The 22203-nt window shown below is 35.6% G+C and overlaps 1 protein-coding gene across 5 annotated transcripts; it reads right to left on the bottom strand.

The window, feature by feature from the left end:
- Nucleotides 1–4991: 4991 nt before the first annotated feature.
- On the bottom strand, nt 4992–17034 carry LOC133823735 (uncharacterized). Of its 5 annotated transcripts, none has more exons than XM_062256584.1 (13): nt 16845–17034; nt 16628–16762; nt 16483–16556; nt 16333–16383; nt 16221–16249; nt 15786–15836; nt 15653–15703; nt 15197–15256; nt 15018–15100; nt 6855–7002; nt 6653–6703; nt 6304–6408; nt 4992–5373 (listed from the first exon to the last, which is right to left on the bottom strand). In XM_062256584.1, the coding sequence occupies exons 1-13, from the start codon at nt 16901–16903 to the stop codon at nt 5209–5211; spliced, it is 1062 nt and encodes a 353-aa protein (XP_062112568.1). In that variant the 5' UTR covers nt 16904–17034; the 3' UTR covers nt 4992–5208. The 5 variants fall into 5 exon arrangements, with proteins under 5 accessions (XP_062112568.1, XP_062112567.1, XP_062112569.1 ...); XM_062256583.1 differs by having other exon boundaries at nt 16333–16404; nt 16845–17033; XM_062256585.1 differs by having other exon boundaries at nt 16333–16404; nt 16628–16729; nt 16845–17032.
- Between the last annotated feature and the right edge of the window lie 5169 nt (nt 17035–22203).

Genomic DNA, 22203 nt, shown 5'->3' with positions numbered 1-22203 from the left:
GAATGAAGAGTTGATGAAATTAATTCATAGGCTTTTTATTATTGATTTTTAATTAGTTGATTAATTATTTTGCTTACAGTTATTTAAATTTTGTTCATAGTTTAGAGTATTCATTTTAATTTTTTAATTATTCATCTAAATTTTAATTCACCAAATAGAATTTGAAAATCAATTATTGGTAATTGGTTAATAGTCTCTGTGGGACAATCTCTATTCTTACAGACTTTATTACTTGACACGACTACGTATACTTGCGTACAGATTTAACAGATCAAGTTTTTGGCGCCGTTGCTGGGGACTATTTAATCAATATCAAATATAATTTTTTGTCAATCTACTTTGGTTTTCATTTAGCGTTTTCTAAATCGAGTTGCTTTAAAAAATTTCAATTTCAGGTGACTTATTTTTATGCAACGTAAGGGGTCGAAAATATTAGTACTTGTTGATCCTGAGATTGAGAAGACCTGCAAAAGAGAAAGAAAACAAAAAAGACTTGAAAAGATGGCCCAGAATGTCAATAATGTCGCTAACAACAATCTGAATCAAGGTAATGTGGGGAATGTTGCAGTTGAGGCAGACTTACCTCTGAGGGACTATGTACTCCCTAGTGTTACAGGGGTACATTCTAGTATTCGCCCACCTGCTGTGGAGGCAAACAATTTTGAGATCAAGCCCTCTATAATTCAAATGGTTCAGAATTGTGTTCAGTTTGGGGGGCTACCTAATGAGGGTCCGAACCTCTATATTACCAACTTTTTGGAGTTATGCGATACTTTCAAAATGAACGGAGTTAGTAATGACGCAATCCGTTTAAGGCTATTTCCGTTTTCATTGAGAGACAGGGCTAAAAGTTGGTTGATTTCGCTGCAAGCCAATTCCATTCTGACATGGGAAGATCTTGCTCAAAAATTTCTCGCGAAGTACTTTCCTCCTGCTAAATTAGCACAGATTAGAGGAGAAATAAATAATTTCTGTCAATTTGAGGGGGAATCATTATATGACGCTTGTGATAGGTTTAAAGAGCTGCTGCGAAAATGTCCACATCATGGTATAGTGAAATGGATGTTTTCCAGTCCATGGTTCAATACTTCAGTCAAGCCATTATGACCCAGAACAACAACTTCCAGCAAATGCAAAAATTTATGCAAGCTACAAATCCTAACATCCAAGCTCCACAATTTCAGCCTGTCAACTTGGACATGAATATGATACAATCCATGATGGCGAACTTTCAACCACAACCACCATAGCCACCACCACAACATCCTAACGATAATGATGACTTTGGAATTGATTTAAATGACATTTAGTTTGGTTATATTATTATTTTGAACTTATTAATATTTTGTGTTATTTTTTTTTATTTTGGAAACTATACTACTTATGTTTTGTTTTTTACATTTTGGAGACTATACTAATTTTAAATTAATTTTATTATTTAATTAATAAATTGTTTTTATTTATTAATTAATTAATATTTAATATTTTATTAAATAAATTTTAATTAATATAATTAATTTTTTTTTAAAAATTATATACCTACGGTGACGACAAGTCGTCGCAGTAGGGTGCTCGCTGAACACGAAAATCTGAGATTTCGTGACCCTACGGTGATGACATGTCGTCGCTGAAGGCATATAAACACACACTCTACAATGACGATGTGTCGTCGCTGTAGATGTGGGTGGTCGCCGGACCTACAGCGACGACATGTGGTCGCTGTAGGAGTTTTTGAAATTCAAAATTTCAAATTTTGCAATCACCTACAGCGATGACATGTCATCGTAATATCCCAGTCAAACAAAAAAAAAAGATTTTCTACTGCGACTGACATGTCGTCGCTGTAAGCCGCTATACATATGAACCTACAGTGACGCCGTTTTGGCGACGACATGTCATTTCTGTAGAGTATTTTTCTTGTAGTCTAAATTTGATTTTTTTTTAATTTTTGTTACACCATTTGCGGTGAAAATATATTGTATTTGCGGAGAATTATTTTCCGCAAATAAGAGTCAGACAAGACAAATTAACCATTATTTGTAGTGAATAATAGGACTGTTTGCGGTGAATTATTTAAAATTTTCGCCACAAATAAGGGTCAATTACGACAAAATCCAAAATTATTTGATGCAGATTTATTAATATTTGCGGCGGGCATTTTTTTCGCCGCAAATAATAATTTTTACGATGACCTTTTTGCGGCGAAGTATTTGGGAGAATTATGGGGGTATTTGCGTCGAAATTGATCGCCGCAAAAACCCTAATTTTTTTGTAGCGATGTGTATGCGTATGAGATTCTTCTACGATGCATTCATGAAATCTTTGACTTTTGGTCAAAAACGATGTAAATGGGATGCGTATGTGATGTTTCGGGGAAACATTCATGAAATCTTTGATTTTTGGCCAAAAACGACGCAAATGCGATGCTTCCGTGATGCATTCATGAAATATTTGATTTTTCGCCAAAAACTATGCAGATGCGATCTTTCTGCGATGCTCTGCTCTGAAATTTGAAGAAGACCTTGGTGATTCATATATTTTTACTCAAATGTCTGTTTTAGATGATTTTTTTTTAATTTTTGTATTTTTTTGAGATCTACCAATTTAGATTGTATAAAGTCTTAAATTTTGTATGTAGAACATATCATTTCAATTATTCCTTCAATGTATGCTTTAATGGTGGTGTTAATGGCCATGAAGCTTCAATGATGATTCAATCCAAGGGGATGGTCGTGGGTAGAGATTAGAAGGAGAAATGAGAGAGAGAGAGACGATTTTTAAGAGAGAAAAAGAGCTTCAATGTGAGATAGTGATAGTGGTGGTGGTACCCCGCCTTGGTAAAGAGAAAGAGCGTGAGAGATGGGCTGAGAGAGAGAAAAAAATAATGACAAGAGTACTATAGTTAAAATTTTACAAAATAAATCTATTTTTGAGATGCCTAATAATGTTGTAATATTTTGTAGTTAAAGTATATCAACATGCATAAAGCACTCAAAAAAAAAAACACATGCATAAAGCATGAAATTTCCCTTTCACAATTGACAGTGTAAACTCCTGAAAATTAAACTACAATATAACTACACACATCATTATTATTATTTTTGTATAATCATGTAAACTGAACGGGATAATTATTTTTGTATAATTAAATACATGAATTTTGTGGTGTAATAATTAAAAGGGTGCTAAGTATAAAAATAAATAAACAATTATAAATGTTAATTGTACGAAAATGCTATCCGATACTTTAATTTGAAAATTTAATTTTTAGAAACTAATTAATAATTATAATTAAATCATTTTTTTTAAATAAGATAAATTTTAAGTAATATCTTTTCAAGAAAATAAGATATTCTAAATAAATAGTATGTACATATTAGTATGTCATTAATTAATGCTTATTAAATTTATTTAGTCAAATATCAAATTAATCACAAAGTTTCGATCTAACAACTAAAATAAATGTAACTGTTAATAAGTAAATATTGACATGACCATTAAATACTTAATCTATGATTAATATATATATAAGTCATATTTAACTTGTTTAACAAATATATTATATATTTAAATAAATATCATATTATACACAATTTTTTAATTTTAGAATTAAATTAAAACTATATATAAAATATTAAATGTACATAAACATAATCTATTTATTTATATTAAACATATAATACAATTTGCTTCTTAGTTAAATCAGTCTACTTAAAATTTACTCATATGTTTTTTGTATTATACATTTTAATTTAAATTAATACAAAAATTAAATATATCACTCAAATATACTGACGTTAACGGGCAAATACACCTCACGGGGTTTGGAGTAGGGAATTTTCATGAGCTCCGTTTAGTTAATTAAAAAATTTATTAATATTTTAAATAAAAATAAAGTAAAACACAACTATAGTATAAAATTAATCACGCCATATTAAATTTACTTCATGATCCAAATAGCAAATTTGATATCAAAATAAAACTTGTTTTTAATAAAAAGTCACTATATTCATACTTTAATATATATATATGAAATAATCTAAATAAATAATTACTAAAAATATATATTTAATATTAAAATATTAAATGAGCCCTAAGGGAATGCCATCCCTACTCCCAAAAAGTTTAATACATAAAGATAATAGATAGCAAAATGACATTTTATTTAAAGTTATTTTGTACTTTGACTTAATTTTAAAAATATTTTGTAAAATGGGCTTCAACACATTACTCTCGAAACTTGACTCAGGAATTCCGGACAACTTATTAGAATTTTTAGCCCGACACTCTATTTGAATTTCAGAACATTTTGCAAAGGATTATCAAAATAAAACTAATATTATAAAATAGACTCTAAAAAATGTATATTTCTGGTTAAGGACAAATTCCCCCAAAAAAAATGGCCATCACTATTCAAATACATTTATTTGAGAATGATATTTATATTTATATTTATATACAGATCTAAATTAAAACAAAAACAAATAAACATTGAAATGTCGTTTTGATTGTCAAATTTTCAAGAGTAATGAGAAGAATTAAGAAAGAAAGGGCCACACCCACGCATGCTATAAGGCTATGGATAGTACATGTTTGATACCCCAACCCAAACCAAAGAGTGACAACAAGATCTTCAACATATCTTAAACCTTCCATCTCTCTCAATTTATTTTCTTATATTGCCACTTCAGCATTCAATGCCTTTTGCTATAAAAACTACTACCACTACCTTCAAAATTAATACTTGATGTCTTGCATTGCAGCGTTCTTATTAGAATACAAATTTAAATAAATCTAATAAAAACAATTCACTATGATATGATGTCTATTATAGAACAAGAAAGTACCTGCAACTATCATCATCCTTTCGAACACTCCAATCACGGGTTACTTTGTCTTCATATTCTCCTTTCATTTTCATTATTTGGTATACAAATACTAACATATTATTGTTGGTAAAATCACGAGACACAACTTATCTTTTTCCAAAATTGTCTTCAACTTTTTCACCAGAAGTTTCATATATAATTTACTCTTGGTAATACATTAAATAACTTCTAACAATAACAAATACAATGTATATATTTATAGCATACCATCTTAGTATGGTAGGAGTACTAACTCAACAGGGTACATCAAATAAAAAAAGTTATTGAACCTATTATTTAATTTGACACCATAATCAGGCAGTCTTATCTAAAATAGGGACTAGTGTGTTAAAACGTCCTGGTGAGTTGAGCTTGAAATTTGGTTTTTGATTAAGGTGGCCACATGCTGAGCAACCCAGGTTGAGCCAGCCTCAGTGCAACAGAAAGCGTGAGTGTGGCCCTCTCTTTCAAGTGATAGAACAATATCTGGGACCTGCCTGGAAATCTGTGGCATATGGAAAGTACCAGAAAAGCATAAATAATTAGATGAAAAGTACAAAATGCCAAAAGCAAAAGTGGAGTTATGGAAAAAACTTCGAAAAAAAACCAATAACTTCACCAACTACGAGCATTTAAAATAAGCCCCCTGTGCTCCTAAATGCCAACCCTTGTTATATAATCAGCAGCTTATGCATGATCAAACTCTAGGGACATGATATGAAAACTCAGCAGGCATGATTTTCATTATCAAAGGGTGGACCAAGCATGTCGTGTCTAGGGGGCCGCATCATTCAATGGTTGAGTTTGGAAGATTGTTCATGGCATAACTGTTTTTACATCTGGCATCTGTAGCACATTCCCATTCTATAAGGTTTATCTTATTTGAAAAGAAAGTTATGTACTTGATTCTCCATCGATGTTTCTAATCTGGCAGGAATAGTGTGGTCAGACCGTTCAGCTGATTTGATCATCATAACAGATTATGGTCTATGAAGATAACCATGTGATATGTAAAATCATGAATCATGATAATTATCTTTACCAAAATTATTTAAAAGTAACCTGCTTGGTAGTTCAAAGACAAACTCCTATACAACTCTGAATTACCATTTGAATACAAGAGATGAGGGGAAGGTAATAGGAACAACTGGGTACAAGAGAGAATTAGATCCAACTAGGTAATAATATAATAGAAAAGAAACCTGACTCTGAACTATAGATTAGCCTTCAATTCAAGGCGTTTGAGACCAATTCCTAGTCTAAATCTAGTCAGTTGTCAATGCCGAACAGTAAAATGCATATTCATGTTGGGGAATAAATTTCATGAAAAATAAATTTCATGTTCAAGGGGTCATAATCGAGCACGAATTTTATGATATAACATCATCCTAAAGCTTTGCAAATAGTTATTGAGCAATGAGATACCATTACTTACCTCTTCATACATTTGCAGTGGTCCCCAGTGATCGTCAATGCCAAACAAAAACGCAATTCTATGGTGTTTCTCTCTCACAAATGTCCAATCTGGAGTTTCTGAAAGCTAGCATAGGATACCAATAGCCAGAAATCGACACTTCAGTTTTATATTCCTACCAGGTATAACTTAGTAGAAACAGACAAGGATAGTTATTATTGTGAAGTTGACGGAAAGCAGAGCAAAGAATTTTACAATTTAGTCTATACATGGATCTTCTTAACATAAATGTAAAATAAAATGAAATATTTATATAAAAAATTTGATTATGTGATAACCAAATTATTAATCTCACAAAAATAGATATTACCTTCTTGAATTCAGTCATCGCCATAAAGAGGACATTCCGCATTGTATGGAACTGCAAATTTTTAAGATAAAACTTTCTAATCACATACATGCAGCAGAGACTATAAGAACCTTCACTATAAATTGTGTAAAGTCCTCAAACAATGGCCATTTAAATAAGAAAAAATAGAAATAAAGAAGATTTAATATAAGACAATTCTTGCCTTTGTCAAGTGAGAGCAAGTAACCTCAACTGCAGTACTAGACATTGAATTCCCAACAGATTTACTCACAATGAACCTTAAAGCCCAGCTTGGTAAGAACCCTAACACTGCTACAATGGAACTAAGGACAACACATACAACTGGGGACCTGAAACACATTCTTTCACGCTATTAATCTCTTTGATGCTTTAACTTGGATTGTCAAAGCTGCAATTACAAGAAAAGATATCCCCCACAGAAGCAATATGCAATTCGTAATAGGACTAAAAAAGATTTTTAATACTGAAACCACTCAATATGTTGTCATTTGTAAGCTATCATCCAATGGAGCTGTTTGTATGAACAAATGACAACTGTCATATTGTTAGTGAGGCCCAAGGTATTAGTCCAACTGCAACCAGCCCAATAAAGTTGGACTCAAAGGCAATTCAGCAACAAATGAAAGAGTGGGAGAAGGGCTCGGCTCAACTAACCGAAGACACCCCTGAGCTTGAGAATCAAATGACAATACACGAGCTGGAAAGGAGAGAACCAGCCAAGAGAAAGAAAGGGAAGAAGCCAGCCGCAAGAGGGAGAGAGGGAAGCCACGTTGGCTGAGGGATTTCGTGCTGTTATGGGGACGTTGAGGAGAGAGAAGATTGTGTAACTAATTTCTGTTAGCCATGGTTTGTAGCTACTGAGTATAAAAACTATTTCTGTAATCTTTTGAAAGTTTTATGCATGAAATGAAATTGCTGTAAGTATTTGGACATTAGCTCTGTCTCAAAGAGAGCATTTTCTTGTTAACATTGGTGCTTTCATTGATCCCTTCCTTCTTTCACCATGAAGAACGAAGAGATTGTGGCATTATTGCAAGCCATGGACCTCAAATGGGAACAACGTTCAGAGACACAGTTGGAGACCATTAAGTTGATGATTGACGAGCGCTTGACCCAGGGTGCACCTCCATCTCCGTCGGACCCAGGTGGTGAGGCCAGCTTAGTCCGTGATACAACTCGCGATAGAGGACGCTGTTTCGATGCTGAAACAGATTGCCGAGACTTGAACTCCATTCTCAAAACTTTGAGGGTGAAGGTTCCTCGCTTTGACGGTACGAATGTAGATGATTGGGTTTATAAAATTAACAAATTCTTTGATCTGCACAGGGTCGAACACACTATGCGATTGGCAATCGTACCATTTCATTTGGATGGAGCTCCATCGACTTGGTTTCAGTGGATGGAAAAAGGGGGCTCGATTTCAGAGTGGGACTCTTTCCTGAAAGCTTTACAACAACGTTTTGGGACTTCGATCTATGATGACCCCTTGGGATGAATTTCCAAACTCACTCAAACTGGCCGTGTATCTCAGTATCGCGCGGAATTTGAATCGCTTATGCTGCGAATCACGGGGGTGGCTGAAGCTATGTTTCTGAATTTCTTTATCTGGGGGCTCAAGTTAGACATTCGGCAAGAATTACTAAAGTCTCGTCCTACTGATTTGGCCGATGCTATGGCCAAAGAACAGCTGTTTGAAGACCGTAATGATGACTTGTTGGCTCGGCAAAGAGAGGTTACTAGAGCTGGTTGGTCTTCGAAACCTTCCTTCACTCATCAGAGCATTCAACCGTCTGTTGTCTCACCTTATAAGCTAGGCTCGGGCCCGAACACTTCTTTAGGACAGTCCGCTGTAGTTCAGTCAGGTATTAGTCCTCTACCTATCAAGAAGTTGACTCCTACTGAAATGAAAGACCGGAGAGATAAGGGTTTATGCTATACTTGTGATGAGAAGTTCACCTATGGGCATAAATGCAAAAATAAAATGCTCATTATGTGTATGCAAGATGATGATGGTGTGCAAGCAGGGTTCGACAATGAAGGGCAGGAATTTGAAACAGTCGATGGTGAAGTGAGTCTCAACTCGCTTTCAAATTCCATGAACCCGAGAATTTTTCGGATTATGGCAAAACACGGTAGCGAATCGATGGAGGTACTTGTTGATACCGGCAGCAACAACAACTTTATCCAAGAAGCACTAGCTAACCAGCTGAATCTTACTTGGGAGGAGACTAAAAGATTCAAGGTTTATATGGGAAATGGCAACTTTCTTTTGTGTTCCAAAATTTGCAAAGGGGTTGAGCTAATTTTACAGGGCCATCGGTTCACGGTTGATCTTTATGTACTCCCAATTTGTGGTATTGATGTGGTGCTCGGTATGCAATGGTTACAGACTTTGGGACCTTGTGTTCATGATCACAAGGCATTGACTATGGAATTCTCTTGGCAAGGCAGTGTGGTGAAGTTGTCGGGCTCTACTGATGTATCGGCACATCAGCTGTCCTATACCCAATTCAATGCCCTGCTGCGTGAAGGCGAAATTAGAGGCTTGTTTCGTCTAACTACTGCCTTGGACAACACGAGTAGTAAAGGACCTCACTTAGCTGAACTGGAGGTTGTTTTCCCACCACAGGGCAAGGGATTACTCACTAAATACGCTACTGTGTTTGAAGAGCCCAAACAGTTGCCACCGTATCGCGTTGTGGATCACCTTATCTTCCTCCAACCGGGTTCTACTCCTGTCAATGTTCGACCATACAGGTACCCGTACTTTCAGAAAGATGTCATCGAACAATTGGTACAGGAATTGATGGAAATGAGATTTATACGCTCGAGTACCAGCCTATTCTTCTCCGGTTTTGTTAGTTAAAAAAAAAAAGATGGCACATGGCGCTTTTGTGTTGATTACAGAGCATTGAATGGCATTACAATCAAGGATCGGTTTCCCATTCCGACCATTGATGAACTCTTGGATGAATTGGGCAATGCCGAGATCTTTTCCAAGTTAGATCTCCGGGCTGGTTATCACCAAGTCTGTATGGATCGTCAGGATGTTCACAAGACGGCTTTTCGAACTCATGAGGGACACTATGAATTCGTGGTCATGCCATTTGGGCTTACGAATGCCCCGTCGACATTCCAAGCTCCTATGAACCAAATTTTTAGACCCTACTTATGCCACTTCGTCACAGTTTTCTTTGATGATATTCTCATTTACAGTAAAAATGAGGAGGATCATGTGACACATCTCGACTTGGTCCTTCAGTTGCTCCGAGATTCTAACTTCTTTGCAAAGGCAAGTAAATGCCAATTTTTCCAGCGGAAGGTGGAGTATTTGGGCCATTTGGAGTTCAAGCGAACCCCTTGAAAATCATAGCGATGGTCCATTGGCCCACTCCCCAATCCCTGAAACAATTATGTGGATTTTTGGGACTTACAAAGTATTATAGGAGATTTGTGGCTCACTACGCCACCATCGCAGCGCCGCTGACTGAACTATTGAAACGAGATAATTTTCTATGGACCACGGCCACTGCTGCTGCATTTGACCAGCTGAAGAAAGTCATGACCGAGACACCTGTGTTGAAGCTACCTGATTTCTCTAAGGAATTTGTTGTAGAGACCGATGCATTGAATGTGGGAATTGGTGCTGTCCTGATGCAAGAGGGACACCCCTTGGCTTATTTCAGTAAAAAATTAGGACCTCGTTTCATGGGCGCCTCCGCATACATCCGCGAGATGCGTGCCATAGTCGAGGCTGTCGCGAAATGGCATCAATATTTGCTTGGTCGACACTTTATTATTCGGACCGATCATAAAAGCTTACGAGAACTATTGACACAAGTTATTCAAACACTGGAACAACAGCATTTTATTCGAAAGCTTCTTGGTTTCCAATTTACTATCGAGTACAAGGCGGGTACTCAAAATTCTGATGCGGATGCTTTGTCAAGACAGTTCGATGGCTTGTCTTCGTCACTGATTTTAGCCATGAGTGCTGGCTGTTATGACTTCTTAGATGAGTTACGTCAAGAGAATGTAACCTGCCTGGATCTTCGTCTCCTTAATGAGCAATTGCAGCGGGGTAAGTTGGATAAAAATCTATATTCAACAGAGATGGTTTGCTATACTTTCGTCAGAAACTCTTCATTAGTGACCACTCAAATCTCAAGCAAAAAATTCTTTAGGAATTTCATGCTACGCCCCTGGGTGGCCACGCGGGAGTAGACCGAACCTTCTTACATTTGGGAGCCAATTTCTTTTGGCACGACATGCGGAACCATGTTCGTCAATTTGTCACAGCTTGTATGGTTTGCCAAACCATTAAATATTCGATAGCAGCCCCTTATGGTCTTCTACAACCGCTTGAAATTCCAGAAAGAGTTTGGGAGGATTTAGCTATGGATTTTATTGTGGGACTACCTAACTCTCATGGGGCAACCAATATTTTGGTGGTTATTGATAGATTCATTAAGTATGCACATTTTAGAGCCTTACCGACTCATTATTCAGCTACCAAAGTGGCTGACTTGTTTGCTTACATGGTCATTCGACTTCACGGCATACCTAGAACTATAATCTCGGATAGGGATCTGATTTTCACAAGTGCCTTCTAGAAGAAATTATTTGAGTTAATGGGAACTGCTTTGAAGATGAGTTCGGCATACCACCCCCAAACAGACGGTCAAACGGAGGTCACCAACCGTTATTTAGAGCAATATTTACGAGCTTTTTTGGCTGAAAACCCGAAGCAATGGAGCAAGTTTCTTTCATGGGCTAAATATTACAACACAAGTCACCATTCTGCAATCGGTATGACCCCGTTTCAGGCAGGTTACGGGCGCATTCCTCCAACAATTCCAGCTTATACTAGGGGGGCAACAACTATTGAGGCAATAGAAGCTGATTTACTCACTCGGGATGAAATTTTACAACAACTGAAACACAACTTGCTGCAAGCGCAGAATCACATGCGCCAACAGGCCAACAAAAAACGCAGGGACATCACGTTTCAGCTTGGAGATTTAGTTCTCATGAAACTCCAGCCTTACCGTCAGACAACAGTGGCTCATCGCCTTAATTCTAAGTTGTGTCGTCGTTATTTTGGTCCTTTCAAAGTCATCGCCCGAGCTGGACCAGTGGCATATACCTTGAAGCTTCCACAAGGTAGTCGCATTCATCCTACTTTTTATGTTTCCTTACTCAAGCCATTCCACGGAACACAACCAACTACTTATTATCCATTGCCTGAGCTCAGCCTTGCCAACAAACCAGTTATGATTCCCCTAGTGTAACGCCCTACTTCCTCCCTAGTGTAACGCCCTACTTCCTTAGAGCCGTTACTAAGTGAGTTTTAAGACAAAACAGTGCAATGAACTCGCTAACCGAGGTTTTGAAGCAAAAGTGTGACTAATAAAAGTTAAGGCTGTAATCTTTGAAAATGCGTTGACTCAATAAAAACTTCTAGTATTAGACAATTGGAATCCCAAAATAAGGTTTGAAAACTATTTACATATTGAAATAAGTTTACAGTTGATCAGTTACAAAATCATAGATTATTACAGCCATTTTCAAATAAACCCCCAACCAAAGCAGTCGGGCAGGCCAAACATGTACACGTCGCTTCACGCTCTCCGTACTCATGGTTGGTTGACTCAGTCATTGCCCTTACCTGCAACACAGAGCACCCGTGAGCCGAAGCCCAGCAAGAAAACTCATGCAGAACATAACATATGCAATGTATACAGTTTATCATAACAGATAATCCACAAACAAACAAGTCAACCATTAGACTAAGCAAACACGGCCATGCCGCCCCAGAGCCTTACCGAAGCCTGGGGTATCGGTTCTCACCGCGAGGATAACTCATGTATCCCTTGGGTCCCACCCTGAATATAAGCATCCCATGTGCTGTGTGTTACTTTCGGCCCCACGGCCGCCCCGGCCTACGCCGCACTCGGCCCTTGCCGTTCATTTCATCATAATCACACATATAGTACATTCGAAATAATCATTCACACACATCATGATTCATTTAAGGTTAAACATTTGCACACAACACAATCTGGGGCCATGCCCTGCAATCATCTCATCATGCAACATGCAATATAGGGCCATGCCCGGCAATCACACTATGGGCCCACGCCCTATCCTACGGGTGTTATAGTTTTCTTACCTGCATTCCGAGCCTCCTGATGCACTAAAGCCGCGAGCACGGTCCTCTAGCACGAGCCTCACCAACAACCTAGTCACAACACACAAGAAACATCCCTCAAAACTAATCAACCCAAAACCACTTCCCGGGACCAATCCCGCACTCTCGGGACTCCCAAAATCCTAAAATAAGTCATTGGAAACATCCCCCGAACCCCTGGAGCAAAAGCTCAAAAAATGGAAATTTTGGTGTCCTGAAAATGGCCTAGCGCCGCGGCGCTGCCCTATAGCGCCGCGGCGCCCAGCGAGTCAGAGAACCACCTCGCCTGGACACAGCCTCGCGCCGCGGCGCCCAAGAACAGGGCCGCGGCGCCCCATCGCGAACCCAGAATTTCTGGGTTTTTCACCTTCAATTCCTTCATCCAAAATACCTCCAAACCAACCCAAACACATATCTCAACCCAAAAACTCAATTCCAAACCTCATATGAACAACTTAACAACCTATAGGCACTATATACAAGATCAAAACATCAACACACCCAAGAATCCACCCCTTGATTCCTATTTTCAGCCACCCAAACCAAAATTCAAACAACTAACTCAAAACTTCAACAAAAAACAACTCAAGCTCTAGATTTTACCAATCAAAACAGAAATCAAAACTTAGATGTGTCTAAAAACCTTACCTCAAATGGAGAACCCGCACAAAGTCCTTGATCTCCTCCTAGACTCCCACTTCTCCTTCTCTTCTTCTTCTTGCCCTAACCTTCTTTCTCCTTCTCTTTCTTCTCTTCAATTTCTATCAAGCCTCAAGTGGCATAAATGCCCCAAACCGTATACCCCCAAATCCCAACTGCCACTTATCTATTTCCCAACCAAATGACCAATTTGCCCCTCCTTGCCTATCCTTTCCTACTTAAACCTCAAGGGCACTTAAGTCCTTTCATTTCTATTTCATTTCTACCATTTTCTTTCTAAAAATTGTTACTCTCAGCAGTAACTAATGGTTACCCAGGTTACTAAATCTCCAATAACCATTACCCGCTAAATCTCAACTTAACCATAAAATTCCCAAGGTACCCCTAGGCTCCTCCCGAGCCGGGTACAAAATCCCGTTGTGACTTTTAAGTTAATTTGCTCTCTAGGACCGTCTCGGCACGTGCATCACAATAATAACACCACACTCACGTGGTACAATTCACATAATACAATTATCACATATATGCCCTCAGAGGGCTAAAATTACCAATTTACCCCTATCATGCAAACAGGGTCCACATGCATAATTATTTCACCTAACATGCATACTAACCACGTAGTCATGCACCTCAATGTTCAATTAGTCATATAACATGCTTTAACTCATTACCATGCATTAAACTCATAAAATCACACATAAATTCCATTATGCCCTCCTGGCACGCTAATCAAAGCCCTTAAGCCTTATTAGCGAAATTGGGTCGTTACACCTAGCCATATTAGCTAATCGTGTTCATATGGTCAACAACAAAGCCCAACGATAGGTACTAGTGCAGTGGTCATTGAGCTCACCAGACGATGCTACATGGGAAGACTTTGACACCTTCATTCACATGTACAACCTGCCCAACCTTGAGGACACGGTTATTTTCGAGGAGGGGAGTAGTGTTAGTGAGGCCCAAGGTATTAGTCCAACTGCAACCAGCCCAATAAAGTTGGATTCAAAGGCAATTCAGCAACAAATGAAAGAGTGGGAGAAGGGCTCGGCTCAACCAACCGAAGACACCCCTGAGCTTGAGAATTAAAATGACAATACATGGGCTGGAAAGGAGAGAACCAGCCAAGAGAAAGAAAGGGAAGAAGCCAGCCGCAAGAGGGAGAGAGGGAAGCCACGTTGGCTGAGGGATTTCGTGCTGTTATGGGGACGTTGAGGAGAGAGAAGATTGTGTAACTAATTTCTGTTAGCCATGATTTGTAGCTACTGAGTATAAAAACTATTTCTGTAATCTTTTGAAAGTTTTATGCATGAAATGAAATTGCTGTAAGCATTTGGAGATTAGCTCTGTCTCGAAGAGAGCATTTTCTTGTTAACACATATGGTCAACTAGGCAGAACAAAGTACGAAAAAAATACTGCAGTGCATATGTGAAGTTGACTAGATGCCTTTTAACACATAGTGAAGGAGAGGAATGAAGTAAGAAAGAAAGATATACGCAGCAATCTTGCCGATGATAGACTGTTTCCCAGATTGTAGGTTTAAAGCCAAAAATGGATACAGTCCAATGCAATATAACACCTACAATGCACAAAGAGGAGTTGAAAAGGTTACTTTGTAGAAAAAATATGATCAGCAACATGAACACACTAAATAAAATAAATAAGCAATCATTACCTTCTCTGGATTTCTCTTATATATTTCAATACATATATATGCACCTATTGAGTGCCCAACCTGCAAAAGAATAAATAAATAGATAACTACAGCTTCTAAACAAGTTCAGATGCAAGGTACCAATTCAACATACATTGAAAATATTGAGCTATGATCTTATTACAACTGGAAACGTATTCAGATAAGATAAATAAAACAAGGGAAAACACTCTAATACTCTATGTGAAGATCAGACAAGAAACGAATTTCCTCTCTTGCAAATATAATTGATATTAGCAAACATCATACAATGTTGATCTTAAGAACTCATTTTGAAAACCAAACTTTCATCCATAAAACCTAATATGAATTTGTATTAGTAATGTTGATTAACCTATCTCCCCCCAGAAACAGCTTATGAGCATTCAACAACTCTTATAAACAACAAACAAACTACAAAGATGACTACATTCCTACCAGTAATATAGGAACTTCATTAATTTGTAACTCCTGTTTGATGAAGTCCACCTGCAGAAGCATGAATTTAGATGGAGATTTCCATGCCAGGAATTTGCTCAGAGCAGATATAGATCATGCAGAATGTTGTCACCTTATGATCAATTTGTTCCTGCAATGAGAACAACCTTCCATGTTCCGAATCCTGACAAAAAGAGAATTTTGACACAAAAATATTCAGCGGCCGAAAAAACCCGTCCCAACCCCCGCAAAAAAAAATTATATACACACAAGTTGTGCACCACTTGAAGCTTTTTTCAGATTAGTCATTTTATGTAATTTGTAGAACACAGGGGGAAAACACAATGCCATTACACTACAAAGACAAGCACCTTTAACTTTGGGATTAAAATTTGTAACAATTCAATGGATTTACCAATTACTTTCCACTCAGCGTCATCTTCACTATTCTAGTTCACAAAATCCACGGCGGTAAACATGATAGTATGATACAATGAAATGTCAAGAAGAAAAAACCATGGCAAGATTAAATTGCCAAGGCCCAACCTTAAACAAGCAAATATAGTACCTTTTCGGAATGAGATATGTGCCCAACAGCTGATGACCCAAACTCACAAATCAGTCAACTATGAATCTAAAAAAAAAATACAAAAAAAAGGGCTGAGTCTTTCATTTCTTGCCTGTCACGGACACACTTCCTCCAAGCAACTCATAAAGTGATTCAACAAAGTCTTTATAAAATGGAACAGCACCTTCAAATAAATAAATAAAATCATTTTGAATAAAATTTTAAAGGGAAGCACCAGTACTCAATACTCAAATACACATACCTGGATTTCCAGGGATCACTAGAGCATGAAATACTGGCTTCTCAGCAATAATCTCCAATATTTCAGTAACGTAACTAAAACAAAATAAATTAGAAACCAAAGAGACAAAATTAAAAGAAAATAAAAATAAAAGGAACCCATATACCTTGACACATTACATAAACGAAAATTAGCAAGCTTTTTAGTTTTAGACTGCAAAGCTTGGCGACCCATTTCGCTCACCACACAATATGATCTACTTTTCGACCTTAAAAGAGAAAATGACGAACTGGGTAGTACTCTAAATCGTGGGAATAGAGAAAATTTAGAGAATTGATATCTTGAGCATGGTTAATAAACATTAATGTTTGAAGTAAGTTTACCTGAAATGGAGGGAGAGTCTAATGGGTCTGGCAACTGAAGAAACAACGTGAAGTAACATTTCTCTTTCAGGTGTTTATCAATTTATATTATTGTTATTATTTCGCATCTTTATTATTATAATTATGGTGATTTGTTTTTGGTAAACACTCTTGCTTGAGCAACGGCCGTTTATAACATGGTAGTCGTGGTAGTTAGAAAACTACCAGTTCTTTTGGTCAAGAAGAGCTGTGCTTACACAAATACCTTAAAAATATAAATAATTTTAATCATATCTTAAAATAACTTATTTACACATATACGGTGACACGTCATCATGATATACCAGATTTAAAAAATTAAAAATAAATCCCCCTTTCCATTTTTTTTCTTAATTGTAAAAATTTACTTGATTACGAAATTGATAAGATATTAATTATTTACTTTTCTTTAATAATTTTTTTTACTTTTAGATCGTATTATTTGGAATACCTTTTGGTTACTTTTAAAGTTACTTGTAGACCTATTTAAATATAAATTAATTCTTTTTAGTTTATATTATGTTATTTTATTATTTAAGTACATTTTGGTGACTTTCAGCATTATTTGAAAAACTAAAAATTTATAGAGGTGTTCATTGGTCGGTTTGGGCGGGGTGGGTGAATTTTTGACAAACTCAAACTTATAATCGGGTTGGTACTTTTCAACCCATAACCCACCTAATTAAAAAACATTGAAATTTAATTCGACCATCGGTTTACCCGCCTAAACCGCCAAAACATTTGTTTTTTTAATTTTTTTCTAAAAAAAATCATTTTTCACTAATTTTTTTATTATTTTCTCTATTTTTAGTTTATATTTATATTTTTCACAAAATTTTGTATTATTTTATCTATTTTTAGTTTGTATTTGTAACTAAAATAGTTGTTACTTAAAATATAGGGCTTTAAATATAAAAAAAAATTAATTTGAATTTAGTTATATATATAATTAATATTTAAATAAATATAAATTTGAAAAAAAATAGACAAATTCTTAATTGGGCAGGTCGTGTTACATTGGCGCGGGTTGCCCAAAATTTCAATCCGTCTAATATAATAATTGAGCGATTTGAAATGAAGGTCGGGTTTTTCGGATTGCATTTTTTGTCAATTTTTTCTAGTTGGTTTGGGCGAGTTGCATAATTTTTAGCACAACTCTAATAATTTGTCATATAGTGTATTAAGTTACCAAATAGTATATTAATGAAAACTAATTTAGTATACTACACAGAAACTTTTAATAGACTTTTTTAGTTACTTATGTAATTTACATGTCTTATTATTTAAGATACTTTGATATTACCTTCAAACCTATTTTAGAAACTAATTAATTATCATATAGTATAAAAAGTTACTCTTATAATTCAAAGTTACCATTTATAGCTTATTAGAAAAATATACTATTTAGTCTACTACAAATTTACTTTTATAAAAACTACATTTTAGTTGCTTTTAAAATCATTTAACATACCAATTGATTATTTTTTTTATATATGACTAAATTTTTGGGTATGACACAAATTTTAAAACAACCAAATTAGTGAGTTACCAAAACGAGTATTCATATGCTCTATTTAAAAGTTAATAAACAATATCCTAAAAAAGCTATTTTAAAAAAGTTACTTAAAATATTTCTAAAATAACTTTAAAGTAGTTTACAATACCATATGGTATCTTTATAGTTGATATTGATTGGTTACTTTTTTTATTAAAAAAACTTATTTTTAGATCATAATATTTGAGATACTTTTTCGTTAACCCCAAATTTATTTGTAGACATCTTAATATACTAATTAATTATTTTTAGGTTATATTACAGTATCTTATTATTTAAGATATATTTTGGCAACCTTGAAGCCTATTTTACAAACTAACTAGTTAACATATAGTATGCCAAGTTGCCATATTTAACAAATGGTTCTATTAGTATAATGCACGGTTACTTTTTTCTTTTTCTTTTTTTAAAATATAATACATATTTTAATCACTCATGATTTCTTACATGTGAATTATAGAGGTATATTGATTAACCAAGAAAAAAAACTACAAGTTACTTTAAAATCAAGCAAATAGTGCACATTTTTTTACTCTTTGATTTAACTTTTACTTAAATAAATTAAAAACTAGCTACAAAGTTAATTTTCATACATAATAGAAACTATCAACTAAATTCAAAACATAAACTTGGAGTTAATTAACTAAAGTAAAAATAAATTATAGAAGGGTAACTAATCAATATCTGATTGGTATTGTAAGCAATCAAATGATTGCTTTAGATTCTTGATGAAGCGAGAAAACATATGCTTACTACACATCAAAATGACCAATTTGAATAATAAGTCGCGATGATACCATTCTTGAGCCCATACAACCAGCGATGTGGTGGGAATTTTATTTTAAAGTTGTAGAGAAAAGAGAAAAAAGAGAGATAGAATAGCTTTTTTTTTTTTTTTTTTTTGAGATGAAGATAGAATAGCTTGAGAATTGTACAAAGTACAATTAATTTGAATAATAGCACAAAAAACGTTATAACTGTAAATAAGAGCATACACATCGTCATTGTAATTAAAATGAGAAAAAGTATTGGGTGAAAATCTCTCGTACTTTAAAGCTGTTTTTTTAAAATGGGCCCCTGCTAAACTAGGGCCTGTCCAATGAGTCTAACTAGGCCTGCATTTAGCTTTCATATCAAATGGGATTTCATTACATGATCACTTTAATTGAAAAATAACTTTTTTTATTACTTTTTCACTAAAATTACCATAATTTTCTAACTTAAAACTAGTACTATAATATTGTTGTTTCACTATTCAAAAAGTAACGACATAGATGGATATATAATAATATTATTATCACACTAATTATTTTGGTCATAAAATATTATTAGTTTTTTTTGGGATTTTTGGGCCAAAAATACTAATTCTTTTCAAATGAATGGACTTAAATATCAAATAAAAAAATTGATAGCAAATGTATATTCCGTTTATATTTTGGTACGACTATTGTAATACCTCGTTAAATGCTGGCATGATCACTAATGTTGGCCACATGCCAACTTTTAAGTGGTTCAATTATTAGATAATTTAAAAGTCTTCAATTAAATAAATAAAAATTAAATTTAATGATCTTTTTATTTCCTCTCTCCACCCTCCTTTCCTTACCTCTTTTTTTAGCACCATGACTTTCTCAAATGGTCTCGAATGAAACTCATTGATAATCCTTGGAAATTGTAAAGGCGCTACCATCAGGGATGTCATTGACAATTAGTCTCCGTCGGAAGCCCTCTGACCAATTCAATACAACTGCTATCTTGATCATTTTTACAAATCCCATTAATTTGATGATAACAAAACCACAAGTTTGATAATGAAAGAGTTATCTATTAATAAAGCAATTGTTATCGATTACTCAAGACATTATGCAATTCTTACAATCACGATCTCTACAAAGAGGTTATATTCAATAAAGTCATGCATAAAGTTAGGAACATGACACCCACTACATACAAACCTATTATGGGTATATAGTAATGGTGGTTATTCGATCTGATCCAACATTTTTACCCATAACAAATCTAATCCAATTTAATTAAATGTTGGATATTGAAAATCATTATCCAATCCAATTTGCCCTCTGCAAGAACTCAAGAAGCAAATAGCTATTTTGAGAGATTGAATGAAAACTACTCAAAATATTTTGCTAAAAGTTATTAAGTTTTACTGAGTATTCCTTTATTTATAGAAGAGAGTAGCTACAGAAATACATGACAGAACAGTTACAACAAACTTGTAACTAATTACATCATTAAGCTAAACTAAAGTACAACTGAATTAACAAATTAACTAATCATAACAGACTAACTAACGATCTTGTCTATCATCCCCCCTTAAGCGAAAAGGTGTAGAGTCCACTTTGAGCTTGGACTTTAAGTAGAGAAATCGATCAATTGGCAAAGACTTTGTGAGAATATCAGTAGCTTGATCAATGGACGGTACATAACGAACATCTATTTTCTTTGCCAAAATATGATCCCTTACAAAATGAAGGTCTATCTCAATGTGTTTAGACCGAGCATGAAACACAGGATTAGCTGCCAAGGAAGCAACACCTTGATTATCAACCCAGATAATTGGTGGAGTAGGAGGAGTAAAATGAAACTTTATGAGCAGAGACATTAACCAATTAACTTCAGCAGGAGTGTTGGCTAAAGCCCGAAACTCACTTAGTGTACTAGAACGAGCTACAACCAGTTGCTTCTTAGCTGACCAAGAAATTAAATTTCCACCAAAGAACACATCATATCCACCTGTAGACCTTCGATCATCAAGACAACTAGCCCCTTCGACATCCGACTAGGCCTCTGAACTAAGATGAAAGATTGGTTTAATAAGTCGACCCTTGTGGTGACCCAAATTTTCTAATAAGACTTAGAGCCTTGATTAGTGTGCCTGGAGGGCAATAATTGTTATACTGTGTTAATTTAAGCGAATTTAATGAATATGTGATTAGAGTGCATGTTTAGGCGATTAAATATGCAGGTGGGCCCCATTTGATTGTTGGGGGAAAATTGGTAATTTTAGCCCGTTGAGGGCATAAATGTAATATATGTGATATAATGGTAATATATCTGTGATGCACGTTCTGAGACGGTCCTAGGGAGCCGTTTAACTAGAAAGTCACAACGGGGTCAAATACCTGGCTCGGGAGGAGCCTAGGGGTATTTTGGGAATATTATTAGGTGATCGGGAATTATTGAATATCGATTAGCAATAGCAATGGTTTAGACATGTTTGGATTAAATGGGGATTTTTAGGTACACTTGAGGATTTAGCGGGGTGTGTCAAAAGACAAAATTGCCCTTGGAAAGGTTTGAGAACTTAAGTTAGCTTAAAGGGTATTGAGGTCATTTTAGGCAGATGGATATGCTCAATTTGGGGGCTGGGACTCTAGAATCAGCTAGCAAAAGAAGACAGAAGAACAAAAAGGGAACCTAATCTCTCTGCCTCTCTCTATCGATGCTCTCTTTCTCCATCTCTAAGGTGACTGGTTTTGAAGGATTCTAGGCTAGAGTTCAAGGGATTCAAGGCTAGGAATTGGGAGATTGACCCAGGCTCAAAGGTAAGTTTTATTCAGTATCTTGGTTGAATTCTGCAGAGAAATATTAAGGTTAAGAGCTGATATGTGTGGCTGTTTGGTGGATTCTTGGGGATGAAGCTTGCCTAGGTTCAGTTTGGGAATAAGAGGGATTTGCTTGGAGTTGGATTTGGAGAAGGCTCAGGGGCGAATTTCTACTTGAGGTAAGGGTTTTATGCATCTCTGATATGTATTAGCTGCTGTGGTT

Source organism: Humulus lupulus, chromosome 3 (assembly GCF_963169125.1).
Source record: "Humulus lupulus chromosome 3, drHumLupu1.1, whole genome shotgun sequence".
Taxonomy (NCBI): domain Eukaryota; kingdom Viridiplantae; phylum Streptophyta; class Magnoliopsida; order Rosales; family Cannabaceae; genus Humulus; species Humulus lupulus.
The sequence above is the reverse complement of the archived record's forward strand: the minus strand, read 5'-3'. Positions and strand labels throughout refer to the sequence as shown.

Excerpts from the sequence above, each read along its gene's own strand:
- LOC133823735 (XM_062256583.1), bottom strand. The coding sequence starts at position 16,903 with ATGTTACTTCACGTTGTTTCTTCAGTTGCCAGACCCATTAGACTCTCC. Across the intron at positions 15,101-15,196 it reads ATAAGAGAAATCCAGAGAAG|GTGTTATATTGCATTGGACT; the intron begins GTAATGATTGCT and ends TGTGCATTGTAG. Across the intron at positions 7,003-15,017 it reads ATCATCGGCAAGATTGCTGC|GTCCCCAGTTGTATGTGTTG; the intron begins GTATATCTTTCT and ends AATGTGTTTCAG.